We start from the raw sequence: 12,478 nt of genomic DNA, 5'->3' as shown, positions 1-12,478 counted from the left end.
CAACAGATGCTCACACCAGTCATTTGAACTGAATCCACACAGGGAGTGTGTCGATTTCTACCAAAGAATTACACATGACGTGTCTACACACGCTCAAACTGAGTCTTCCATCATAACACTACAGTACTTTGCCCGTACGAAGGACGGGTCATGTATCTAGTAATAATATATACGTAAATGGCATAACTACAGCTAGTCCAGTGAACCAAAACATCTTGCTTATTGCATAGCTGCATTATCATATAGAGGGTCTTCATCGTCGTCGTCAGCTATCATATCGCTGTTGTAGGGAATGATGCCCTCATCGGTTTGTTCCCTGATCTTGATATCTCCACTTGGATGGTACAGTTCGTTGTCCACAGTTCCGGTTATTGGCTCATCTGCCATCATGGCGTCATAGAGAGGATTGACAAGACCGCTTCGTGAACGAGCACGCTGACGCATGCTGCCAGACATGGACGGAAGGTCACGATCAATGTTCTGTAAGAAAGGAGCCAACTCATGGTAATGATTATAACTAATTTTATGATTTCTTATTATTATTATTATTTGTTATTATTATTTGTTATTACTATTATTATTTGTTATTATTATTATTATTTGTTATTATTATTATGATGCACACAGTAATGATAGTAACATAGCAACCAGTTGACATTGTATTATTGTTTATTGTTACTAATTATCTATTGATTTTGATATCAAATCTGTGTCTACCTCATCAGGCATGACCGATCCGTCATCATATTCGTCAAACTCTTCCTAGTAGGCGTTTGCTTCTTTCCGGTTTCTCACAATTAGGAATACGATGACGGCAGCAACGATAATAATAGCCACACCAATGACAACAATCGTGATCCTTCCATTCAATGTCTTGAAGAATGAGTGACTTCCTGGTGTGGGGTCAACGGTGGTAGTTGCAACAGTGGTAGTTGGACTGACGGGCTTATTACAGATAAGAATTGGAGTTTTGCCACTAGGAACTATCACTGAACTGTCGGATGCTGAGGTAACAGGATCTGGATCTACAAAGCAACAAACGTTTTTTAATAGCCGACTCAGACTTGCTGTTTCATTTCAAATTTTGACTGTTTATCATCAGTCACTCTATACACACACACACACACACACACACACACACACACACACACACAGACACACAGACACACACACACACACACACACACACACACACACACACACACACAGACACAGACACACACACACACACACACACACACACACACACACACACACACACAGACACACACACAGACACAGACACAGACACACACACACACACACACACACACACACACACACACACACACACACACACACACACACACACACACACACACTGTGTTGACATGCAGACAGCAGGCAGGCAGCTATCTAGATAGAACGGCTGCTACAGCACACGAAAAACTAGAGACAACTTACTGCAGTACTTATGCAGTTGATTGACATCGAGACAATCATCACAGGTAACACACTTGAGGTCAGTCTTCTTCAACAACTCACACGTGCCATTCGGTCCAAACGGAGACACTGGTTGGTTGCCATTGTTACGGTCAAAGAGAACGAGTTCAATCAAACTCTTTTTGTCGTTACTCGGCCACGTGTTCACCTCAACAATTCTGGCCATATATTGGTTACCGACAGCTTGCCGCCGCCGCCGACCATCTCCATTGACATACTTGACAGTGTCTTCAAGAGACAACGGGCATTTGCCTTTATAGCCAATACACACCTCGATGTGCGTCTGAGCACCGTAGATACCAAGTCCTCGCACCGAATCTGCTGCAATGATGGCAATCGTCTGAGCCACGTTCTTCTCCTTCACGCACCTGGTAGTGTACACAACAGGCAAGCAGCGACTGCAGCTTGTTGCCAAACTTTGTACGCAAATGCAATGACTTACTTGACGCCCTCGGCGTAGATGCATTTCTCGTTGGGTTTGCAAACCGCCGGGTCTTCACATGAGGAGATATGTTGTTCGCAGTTGTCACAGGCCGGTGGCAGTTTGCCGTCCGATTCTTGACCGACTGGACACGCTGTATCAATACAAACAAGAGAAACATTAAGATACACTGCAATACAGTGCGTATACGATGAAGGGATGATGCGTACGTTGACACTCTGTTGTCGCATCATTTGATGTCGGATTGCCGACCAATCCCGCCTTGCATTGGCATGAGTAAGAGTTCAACGTGGGCACACAGCGAGCCATTTTACCGCATCCCGAATTCACAACCCAACTGTCACACTCGTCTACAAACATCAAACAGAAAGACTCAATCGAAACGGCGAGAGCTCAAACACAGACAACTAGACGATCCTTACTGTACGTCCTAATTGTAAGCTCAAGAGTCGTATCGAGCCCGTCTGCTCCCTTAGCATCAACCCTCAGCACATACGTTTGAGCCGGTTTGGGTGCAGACACCGCCGTCGACGACTTGACGGTCAGACTAAACCCCGGAGCCCCTCCTGACGTCGGATTACCATCATTGTTGACAGGGCTGATGCTAAACACGTCAACATAAGTTGTCAGAGTAAACACAAATTGGCCATTGCTGTCGTCGTCAAGTGCAACCACAGTTCCGACTTTCTGTCCAGTCTTGAAGTCAACCTGGCGAATCTGGTGACAGTCGGTGCGGAGATAGGCAGTGCCGAACGTCGCCGTCGGTTTGAAGTTAAAGCTGGTGAAGGCTTTTTCGTCGACAGTAGAACCGTCCGGACGACCATAAATGTTACCATCAGCACAAACGAGTCGCAGAGCGGTTGCAGGTTCGGGTATGTCTGAAACAGAAGACGAAGGATGAAGGAAAACGTCCAGAGTTCAAGTAGAACATGCGAGTGATTACCTAGAACGTCGAAGCAGATGGTCTTGAAGCCAGACTTGGGTGGTTGGCCATTATCCGTCACGATAACATCGAAGCATTTGTTGTCGTGCACTTCGGCGCTGAGACCACTCGTCGCGAGTTCAAACAAGCCGAGACCTTTGTGGGTGAGCGTAAAGAATTGCGCGTCGAATTGCAAAGAGGTCGAGTATGTGTGGTCTTGTCCGGCATCCTCGTCTGTGTAACGGATGTTGGCAATCACACTTTGTGTGTTCTCTTTTAATCTGAACCACCAACTGCCGTTGACTGCGTGATATTCAGTGAAGTTTTTGTCAACGACAAAGTCTTTCGGAGCCTCATTCACGTCTACACAAAACACAAGGATAAGTCTCTTGCTACCAACATGACAGCAAAACAGCACACATACGCATGGATGCGTGCACGCTGTGTTCCAGCTGGGATATAAATCGGGGAGGGTAAATGTCCATCAAAAAGGACATTTTGTACTAAAGATTGGCAACATTCTGTACAAACGTTTTGTGGGGCAAACTGGGCTTCACGGTTGATTTCAAATTGAAGTGAAAGGCTACTGAAACTGTAGTCATGCAACACTTACCAACTCTCTTTGATTTCGTTTAAAAAACTGACGCAACTGTTGCTAAACCAAACGCTGACCAGACTACAATATGTTTTAAAACGCCGTCTATATGACTGTACAGGGTTGCTGTTGCCATGGTAATGGTGCAAATTGTGGTGCCAGGGTTCGAAATTGTAGCACCAGATTTGGAGAGACTTTCCATTCAGTTGGTGGCTAAGAGACTAAGGACTCGCATGAAACTGTATGGAAGTCACAGAACATAAGCAGCTCAAGACTTTAAAGCCATTTAGCAGCCGTTAGATAGCGCTAGCTCTTGTCTATTGGATAGAAAAGAACTGATTTCAGCGCACAGGTTATTCACATCTACTAGTATATTAATATCAATTAATTGCTTTCTTCTTTCCTCCCACTATCCCCTCCCATCACATGCAGAAGGCAGTCTGGAATACCGAGGCTACAGGATCGTCTTTGCCACCACAATTTCGGCACCAGTTGTCAAAATGACCGGCAAGACTGTACATAGATGGGCTTGTCTGAGAACCGGTGTCAGGAGTACATCAAACTGACAACTTGGGCAGGCAGTGCCCCGCTTAAATAGCATGGCTGGAACACTGAGTCACTGAGTAGTCTACTCACTCACCTGCTACCGTCACAGTGAAGTCTTTGGCGATCGGACTCTTTAGTGGGTGTGATGCATCAATGCAATGGACAGGAATGGTTGCTCGACGACGAGACGGATTCTCGTAGTTGAGACCTCGTTTTGTCTTCAAAACTAAATTGCTGTCAATCCAGAATGCATCTTCTTCCCACAAGGTGCTGAGAGATTGTGAGACGACGTTGCAGTAGTACGCGAACGACAGCGAGGGGTCGATAGCGGCCGGTGGCGAGTTATTTGGTCCCGGACAATGACGACTCGGTCTGTCTGGATCTTGAACGATGATCTGTCCAACAACGGCGTTGTCTTCATTTTCGTCTACTGAGAATGATGGCAGAGCCTCGAGCGTCTGGATGTCGACCAAACAGACGTCAGTCGGTTTTTCATTTACATCTAGATGTGAGGCATTGCAATGCACAGTCAGTATACGTGGTTAGAATGCACGCGTGGCACTTACTTTCAACACAGATGACGAAAGATCGTGACACACTGTAACCCGATTAATCCGTACTGCTGATTATCATGGATACTTGATTCTTCAGTTCGTGGTCTAGTGGTACGCCGCCCTTTACCTCGAGTCTGTCCTTGTTAGAGCCACTCAATTGGAATGGAATATCGGCCTCGTTAGTATTCTCAACTCTATCACACAACGAGAGACATAAATGCTCAACGGTACTCATGATGCCGCGATAAGCAAGCAGACGTTACAGATAGAGAACTTACCTGTACGTATGGACATCGTTGTTACCGCAATCGTTCGTGGTTAGCGTGCCGACTACTGTACCTGGTGCAGCGTTCTCATTCACAGCGCCGAGATCGGGGCTACTCTTGCACTTCCTCACAGGAGAGAGCATTATGTCGTATTTCCTGTGGACACAGGTTCCTTCTATATATACAAAGACACTTGCTCTCTATCAACGGTATACAGATATAGCAAACTTACCGTCAACCATCACAGTGCATGTATATGTTGCGTTCAGTCTCACTCCGTCGATGATCGTGGGTATGCCGTCCGACTGCCTTTGAGTGGGATCCTCTAGCTTGCCATCGTCCATCACGTTGATGACAAGAGAGTAATTTGGATGAGTTTCATGGTCAAGATACTGCACAAACAAGCAACATAAGCATCATGCATATTACTCAATAATTGTATGGCTATACTTACCCCAAACACCATAATCTGCTGCAGCTGTTCATTGTAGACGAATGGAACGGATCGTTCGTTCACCAGTTTGTAGGTCAAGTGCTGCTTTTCGGGTGGTGGCCGTCCGGATTGGGTGAAATTCTGGATATCTTCCAGTGGGATTTCATTGTCTGGATCGATCGATCGCAACATGTCCGTAATGTTTGTTCCGTTCGGCTGATGCTCGAACACGTGCCACACGAGATTCTCACACAGCGACCCCGGAACTTCATTGTCGTCCTCAATCCAGACAATGAAGTCATACATCTCGACGCAAAGTGACATCTGACCGTCGGTTGGTATGTCGCAGCATCGAAGATTGACGTCCAACAAGTGTGTACTGATGGCCTCATAATCGAGTCCACGTTTAGTCGTCAGAACGTTTCGGAAGCTCCCCCCTTGAGGAACCTGTTTGATATAAACATCTTTGAAGGCGTCTTCCTGGTGTCCTGCTTCATCCGGAAGGTCGGGAATGACAGTGCAGTTGTGGTCTTGTCCGATATCGGGATCGCCGGTGACGCTAATGTCTCCGATCTTGACATCGGCACGATTTTCCTGGATGCGGTTGCCGTTGAGAGTGATGTTAGTCGGTGGCTCGTTGACATCAGTGATGTCTACACATAATTGTTTGTCCAGATAGAGACCGGTCGAGTCAGTACAACGGATCTTGAAACAGACTTTGTGGTCGCTCAGACTCTCGTAGTCGATGGTTGTGGCACGAGGGCCGGCGATGATCACGAGCGTGTTGTCCGCAGAAACGTTAAACAGACAGTTAGCGTCGTCCAGTAGTTTACACTGTGGGTTCTGGTTATTGTCTTGGTCGATGACGTTGACTTCACCGATATTATAGCCTATGATGGTGTTACCGGGCGTCGTGTCTGACGTTTGTTCAGGCAGAGTACCACCTGCTGCCCAGACGATGTCAGTTGGAGGCTCAGGACAGTCTAAACAAACAAACAAACAAGCATACACACAGACTAGAACAAAGTTCAATGAACCTTTGCCTTACCAACGACGTCAATTACAAACGTGTCTTCAAACACCATCGGTGGATTTCCGTTGTCCACTGTCTGCAATGTGACCTCGTATTCATCTTCCGATTCGAAGTCGATCACGTCCGCCTTCACCACCAGGTTGTTGCCTCTGATATCGAACACGCTCAGATTGCCGGCAACAATAGAATATTTGTACATCTGTCCTTTGTCCTGATCTACTGTAGACAGCTTGGCGACTAACGTCCCGATGCCTACGCACTCTTTCACGCTCATGGGAGACGGGTTGGGTGTGATCGCTGTCGGTTGTTCGTTGAGGTCGTTGACGAGGACGGTGAAGACTTTGGTTATGGACAAGCTCGGTCTGCCGTGATCTTCACACGTCACCGACACTGTGTACTTGTTCTTTGTTTTGAAATCGAATGCCTTGCTGTCGGACACGACCAGTTCGAAATTGGGATATTGGCGTACGACTTCAAAAGATCCGCCGTCATATTGGACGACATCGACTTTGCACGACGGATTCTGTCGGATATCTTCGACCAAGCCGATCGAGCCGTTAGGATAGGTCTTGTATTTATCAGGATTGTCGGGGTCTTCAAACTAAAAAGAGATACATTGTGACTATAAAGTATAGAGATGAGAAGGAAACGTATATATATCCATCCCTCCAATACAATAGTCTAGTATATTGCGAGATGCATCCCTCCAATACAATAGTCTAGTGTATTGTGAGATGCATCCCTCGAATACAATAGTCTAGTGTATTGTAAGATGCATCCCTCCAATACAATAGTCTAGTGTATATACATACATACATATATGTACGAGTAAATCTTACGTCCAGGTTTCCAACGATTGTGTTAACAGGTGAATTCTCGTCTACTGAATTCGCTCCCAGTATGACGTCCGTCGGAGCCTCGTTGATATCATTGACTTTCAGAGTGAAAGCCTTGCTGATGTGGTGATTCTTGGTGTCGTATGCAAAGAGAATGACATTGTATGTTTCAATGTCTTCGTAGTCCAATGTCCCGATGACCGTAATATCAGCCGTGCAGACAGTCCTGACTGAACCCGAGTTTGGATTCGAGCACGACGGCGTGCCAACCTTGAACTTCTTTGTTGCATCGAGTTTGTTAGTCTTTGAACTTGATACGAGCACGAATCGTAGAGTCTCCTTGTCCTAATTGGAAGCCGTCACCGTCCCCACCTTTGTTCCCGACTTCGAATTCTCATCGACGTCGTCATTGTCGAGAGAGATCGAAATCGGAGGTTCGTGTTCATCGGTAATATCAATGATTACCGTCGCAGATGCCGTCTTCTTGTTGCGTCCACTTGATGATGTATAATCATAGTCCACACACGTTATAACAATAGAATGAGCTTTCTGTGACTCGTGATCTATTAGTTTTGCTGTCACGACTTTGTTGCCTCCACCCAACTTGAATGCAACCGAATGAGACGACGAATCGTCAACCTTCCACGACGAGCAAGGATTAGTCGTACGCGAGTCTTCATCGTCGGCCAGAAGAGTTGCAACGGTCGTCCCGATGGCTGCCTTTTCGGACACCTTGTACGTGTTGAGTCTAAGGTGGGAGGATCGTTGACGTCGAGTATCTTGATGTTATAGTCTTCTTGTCTGTACATGTTAGGACTGCCGTTATCCGTAGTACGAATACTCACCTCAAACGAGTTAGTCGGAGAGTTGACGCCGTTCGCTGTGCTCTTGTATCTCGGTACGATCTTGATCCTCAGGTTTGTTCCCGCAATCTCAAAGATGTAGAAACCCTTCGAATGTTCGACGGTGTATCGATGCGTCTGCCAAGACTGATAGTCCGAGGAGCTGAGGAGGCCGACGACCGTATTGACCGGACTGTGTTCATTGATCGTTAGACTGTTCAGACGGAGATCAGTAGGAGGATCGTTGTTACGACGGCAGTAGAGTTTCACGATGGTGCCATGACTCGTCCAATACCTGTTCCCTTGACAACGAACTCTGGAAGGACCCGTGAACGTCACTTTGCTGTAATCTTGCGCGAACGCTTTGCCTGCTGAATAACCAATCAAAGCGCGGCGGTAGTTAGATGGACAATTGAGGTAGCAGTAGTTGAGGTAAGTGGTTGTACATCCGGGAATGCTGATGGTCTTGCAGGCAGCACCAAACTGGTCGCTATAGGCGTTGCTCGGACACCTTGGAATGGGAGGCCTCCCGCAGTTGACCGGCGGGCAGGAGTGACGTCCGGACAGGTAGTAACCATAGCGACAACTACAATAGTAGCTGCCCACGGTGTTGTGGCAGTAATGCGCACACGGTCCGCGTCCGGAGTTGTAGCCACACTCGTTGACGTCGCCGCAGTAGTAATAGTTGTACCTGTAATATCCGCTGTAGCAATAGCAACGTCCGTAGCTGCATATCTGTTGACATCCGCCGTTCGGGCGACCGCACCATCTCCTCTCGGAGAGATGAGGGCAACCGCGGCCTCCCCAAGAGCTATACCTCCACACATACCGGCGACGGTACTGATATCCGTAACCGCACCGATTGCTGCAACCGCCCCAGCCTCCCCAACCTGCAAAATGTAGTAATACGACATCGACAAATAGCCACCATTTTAATTAGAGGGACTCGTAGTCTTGCGCGCGTGGCCAGATCCGCCCCGCGTAAACCAAAAGTCTGGCCACGCGAGACTACGAAACTCCAACGGTAATACCACGCGATCTAACATGTAGGCTTTGTTCTGAGACTCCGTGCTGCGCTACTTTCAGGCACGCCGTCGCTTTCGTAGCGGAAAGAACGTGTACTATCTACGGAGCATGCGCTAAGCTGGACGTCATGAATGCTAAGCTCCACCTACACCGCCAGCAAAAAAAGTGGCGTGAGCATACATCCCCCGATATCAGTAGCTGTGGATTTTTAAGTTAAACAGCTGGTCAGATTTATAACCTCTTTTCCTAAAATTTTGGAGGCCTAGCAACGCCACTGAACTAGCCAACGAAATTGCTCCGAAGCGAGACGCGGCTACAGAGGCGGAGCTAACACATGCCGGCCACGCCGCCATCAACATTTATTTTGCTGCCTTACGGTCTGCGCGACCAGTAAACGCGCAAATAGACGGGAAATCGTTGCACAGTTTTGTCCTCATGAACTTAATTGAAGCTTACCGTTCACTTCACAGTTTTGCCGAGGCCACAATGGTCAGCGACGGCGTCGGCGCCACCCATTACTTCCGTTCCAGACGCTGGCGACGGACAGGAACACGACGACAAATAGCACTGGAAAACGCATTGCTGCAGCTCTTGCACAATCTGCAGACTCTACAGCAGGACGAATGACGAAGTGCAAGGCACAAGTCGGTACTGCGCAGGGGCGGATTCAGGATTTTCAAATGGGGGGTTCCGTGACGTCACAAACGTTAGGATCAGCCACGCCTCCAGATATAAATTAGCTATTTAATCACCTATACCATAGAACGGAAGTATACGTTAATGGATTTACAGTACTGGAGAATTTGAATTGATCTTGCAAGCCTATACATGTCTTTCGCTAAACAGGCAAATGTTACCCCTTTTTCTTTCTTTCCAAAGAAAGCTTCTATAGACATACATGGTTTCATGAAATTGTGAATGTTGTGACCATCAAAGGTGGAAGTATACTTTCATGAGATAGAAAATAACTACTTTGAAACATTATCATTGCAAGGAAGTAAATGAAACATGTTGTTGGAGAACAGCTGAGATTGAAACAAGTTACCATAAATTAATGTAGAAAGAGTAGGAGTACCGTACGACTCACTCGTACTGTCCGACGATGATGGACCTACGTCGAAAGTTCATAATCTGTACTGCACCTCCGTGTGAAGTTACTTAAAACTGAAACGTGAGCTGCGAGTCACGTCAGGAAGTAACAAGCACTGCTGGTACGCGGTCATCTCCGTGTGATGACGTCACAAAATTTTAGGGGGCACTGAACCCCTGGAACCCCCTCTAGATCCGCCATTGCTGAGCGAATGAGCTGGAGTGACCCGGCTATCCCGCTACACCTTGCGACAACCAATCCATGAGAATGACTATATGAGCTATATGAGAATGAGTTGGACAATCATTCAGTAAAACGTCTCTGTTTTCTGAGAGTGAACTGAATATGATGTCCGGAATAGATGCGAAGGAGTTGCAACAGACTACAGAAGTAAATGAAGTAGCAGTTTGTTCAAAGAGCCAACAGTCAGTGAAACAACATTCGTCGTATCTAGCATCAGTACATCATTTGCTGCAGAAAGAGAAAATATTGCATGGTGACATTAATAACAGAAAGGATTACATTGTGCAATAGAACTGGCAAACAAGGTTCAACTGCAAAGGCTTTGCCAACTCACCATACTGTGTTTCAGATGAGACAAGCTCAAGGCAATTTGCATATCATTGATGTCGCAGCTGACAAGGAGTCATTTCAATTGTTTTTGACAAAGTGGAAATCACAGAGTTGTTACTCTTTATGTCTTGCTTGTTATCATGTCTCTGATACTGCCTTTTGTCAAAGTCATTTTAGAAGACGACTAGTTAATAAGCATGTCCATCTTGGAGGCATTGATATCCCAAACTCCACGGAGAAAATAATTGGCCTTGCTGTATGTTGGAATAGTAAAGATGCATATTTCTTATCACTGGCTTTGTCACCTGAACAATCTAGTGATGTAGGTGAGGAGGACTTGGAATCGAGGTCACGTGAGCCTCTTGTTCACAACAGTGTGACTCGGACTATGCTACTTAATGGTTTACAAGATGTGTTAGAAGGTTGTGATGCATCATCTGTTTGTGTAATGTTTAATGTGAAAGAGCAGATCAAGAAATTGTCGGCAGCCTGTAACTTGTCAATTGTTCAAGGATCGTTTGCAGATCCCAAGGTTGCAGACTGGCTACTTCGACCTGATGAGAAGGAGAAAAACTACTATCGACTACTTTCCAATTATCTGCCGAATGAGGTCAATTCAAAGAAAGAAAGTATTGGGTTTCTTGTAACAAATCCTGAGTCACCACGTGTTAAAGCTTGTGCTAAAGCAGTTTTGTCATCAATTTTAATGGATCATCTCAAACTGATGCTGGAGGCTGAAATCTATGGAAAGCATTCACACAGGTCGAAATGCCATCAATAATTAGCTTAGCAAAAATGGAAACTAATGGGATTAGATTTTCTCGAGATGAATGTGAAAAGCAGAAGGCCATTCTACAGAAAAGGAAACTGTCTCTCGAACAAGAGGCTTACCATTTGGCTGGTCGCAAATTTTCTTTATCCAGTCCAAAGGATATATCCATTGTACTGTTTCATGAGTTAGGCATCTCCACTCCTGCTGATCTTTGCATAAGAACAGTGAAACCCAGTGCAGCGAAATGATGGAGACATCTTGCTCAGCGTAGTACTTCAAAAGATGTGCTAGAGAAGCTGCAAGGAAATCATCTACTTCCTGGTGTTATATTGGAATGGAGACGAATTCATTGTGCAATCTCCAAAACACTGTATCCCATTCAGAAGGCTCGACAGTGCAATGCAATGATGGATACTGATCGAATTTACTTTGTCTGTCAGACACACACAGCTACAGGTCGAGTTGTTGTTTGTAATCCGAACTTACAGAATGTTCCAAGGGAGTTTGATATTGGCACGGCTGTTAGCATGACAACTAGTCCTTGTATGCGGGTAGTGTCACATCACGGAAAAATTCAACGCTCACAATCTCCATTGAAAACCATCACAACTAGTTCTATTTGCATGCGAAATTTCTTTACAGCATCTTCTGGCGCACTTCTTCTTGCTGCTGATTACTCGCAGTTGGAACTAAGGCTCATTGCCCATCTTTCTCAAGACGTGAAACTAAGGGATATTCTTAGCAGTGGGGGTGATGTATTCAAGATGATAGCCAGTAAGTGGCTTTCTGTAGATGTCGATCGGGTCTCTCCAACACAACGACAACAAGCCAAACAAATTTGTTATGGCATGATCTATGGCATTAGAGCCAAAGCATTAGCAGAGCAGCTCGAAGTGTGTGAAAGCAATGCACTTCAATTCATGGATTCGTTCAAATCTCAGTACCCAGGTTTGAAGTCATATCTGAGCAAGACAGTGATGAGCTGTCGACAGAGTGGATACGTTGAAACTCTTATTGGTCGGAAGAGGTATTTGCCAGCAATACACTCAAAACAATTACATGCTAG

General features: G+C 46.0%; 3 protein-coding genes across 3 annotated transcripts in view; 1 reads left to right on the top strand and 2 right to left on the bottom strand.

The window, feature by feature from the left end:
* Positions 1-237: 237 nt before the first annotated feature.
* Positions 238-6,416, bottom strand: LOC134187269 (uncharacterized). Its single transcript, XM_062655384.1, has 13 exons — positions 6,289-6,416; positions 5,262-6,223; positions 5,040-5,199; positions 4,820-4,982; positions 4,608-4,735; positions 4,082-4,489; positions 2,868-3,209; positions 2,347-2,802; positions 2,134-2,274; positions 1,925-2,057; positions 1,444-1,850; positions 718-1,025; positions 238-480 (listed from the first exon to the last, which is right to left on the bottom strand). The coding sequence occupies exons 1-12, from the start codon at positions 6,323-6,325 to the stop codon at positions 763-765; spliced, it is 3,600 nt and encodes a 1,199-aa protein (XP_062511368.1). The 5' UTR covers positions 6,326-6,416; the 3' UTR covers positions 238-480; positions 718-762.
* Positions 6,417-6,800: 384 nt separating this feature from the next.
* LOC134187268 (uncharacterized) lies at positions 6,801-9,330 on the bottom strand. Its single transcript, XM_062655383.1, has 3 exons — positions 9,216-9,330; positions 7,113-8,841; positions 6,801-6,874 (listed from the first exon to the last, which is right to left on the bottom strand). The coding sequence occupies exons 1-2, from the start codon at positions 9,328-9,330 to the stop codon at positions 7,688-7,690; spliced, it is 1,269 nt and encodes a 422-aa protein (XP_062511367.1). The 3' UTR covers positions 6,801-6,874; positions 7,113-7,687.
* A 1,230-nt stretch (positions 9,331-10,560) lies between these two features.
* The window catches only part of LOC134187267 (DNA polymerase theta-like), a 2,317-nt gene continuing 399 nt past the window's right edge, over positions 10,561-12,478 (top strand). The window contains exons 1-3 of the mRNA XM_062655382.1: positions 10,561-11,328; positions 11,385-11,596; positions 11,666-12,478. The exon at positions 11,666-12,478 is cut by the window's right edge and continues 399 nt beyond it. Of these exons, the coding sequence (XP_062511366.1) occupies positions 10,561-11,328; positions 11,385-11,596; positions 11,666-12,478 (1,793 nt within the window). The remainder of the gene's footprint in view (positions 11,329-11,384; positions 11,597-11,665) is intronic.

The sequence above is a fragment of the Corticium candelabrum genome, chromosome 11 (genome assembly GCF_963422355.1).
Source record: "Corticium candelabrum chromosome 11, ooCorCand1.1, whole genome shotgun sequence".
NCBI lineage: Eukaryota > Metazoa > Porifera > Homoscleromorpha > Homosclerophorida > Plakinidae > Corticium > Corticium candelabrum.
Note: the sequence above shows the minus strand (reverse complement) of the source record. Positions and strands in the feature narration are given on the sequence as shown.

Bases quoted from the DNA above. Each gene is read 5' to 3' on its own strand.
- LOC134187269 (XM_062655384.1), bottom strand. From the start codon at position 6,325: ATGGTGTTTGAAGACACGTTTGTAATTGACGTCGTTG. The intron at 4,736-4,819 runs GTAAGTTCTCTA...GTTGTGTGATAG, and splicing joins AACGATGTCCATACGTACAG to AGTTGAGAATACTAACGAGG. The intron at 3,210-4,081 runs GTGAGTGAGTAG...TGTTTTGTGTAG, and splicing joins CTTCACTGTGACGGTAGCAG to ACGTGAATGAGGCTCCGAAA.
- LOC134187268 (XM_062655383.1), bottom strand. From the start codon at position 9,330: ATGGCGGCGTGGCCGGCATGTGTTAGCTCCGCCTCTGTAGCCGCGTCT. The intron at 8,842-9,215 runs GTTATAAATCTG...TACATTTTGCAG, and splicing joins CCAAAATTTTAGGAAAAGAG to GTTGGGGAGGCTGGGGCGGT.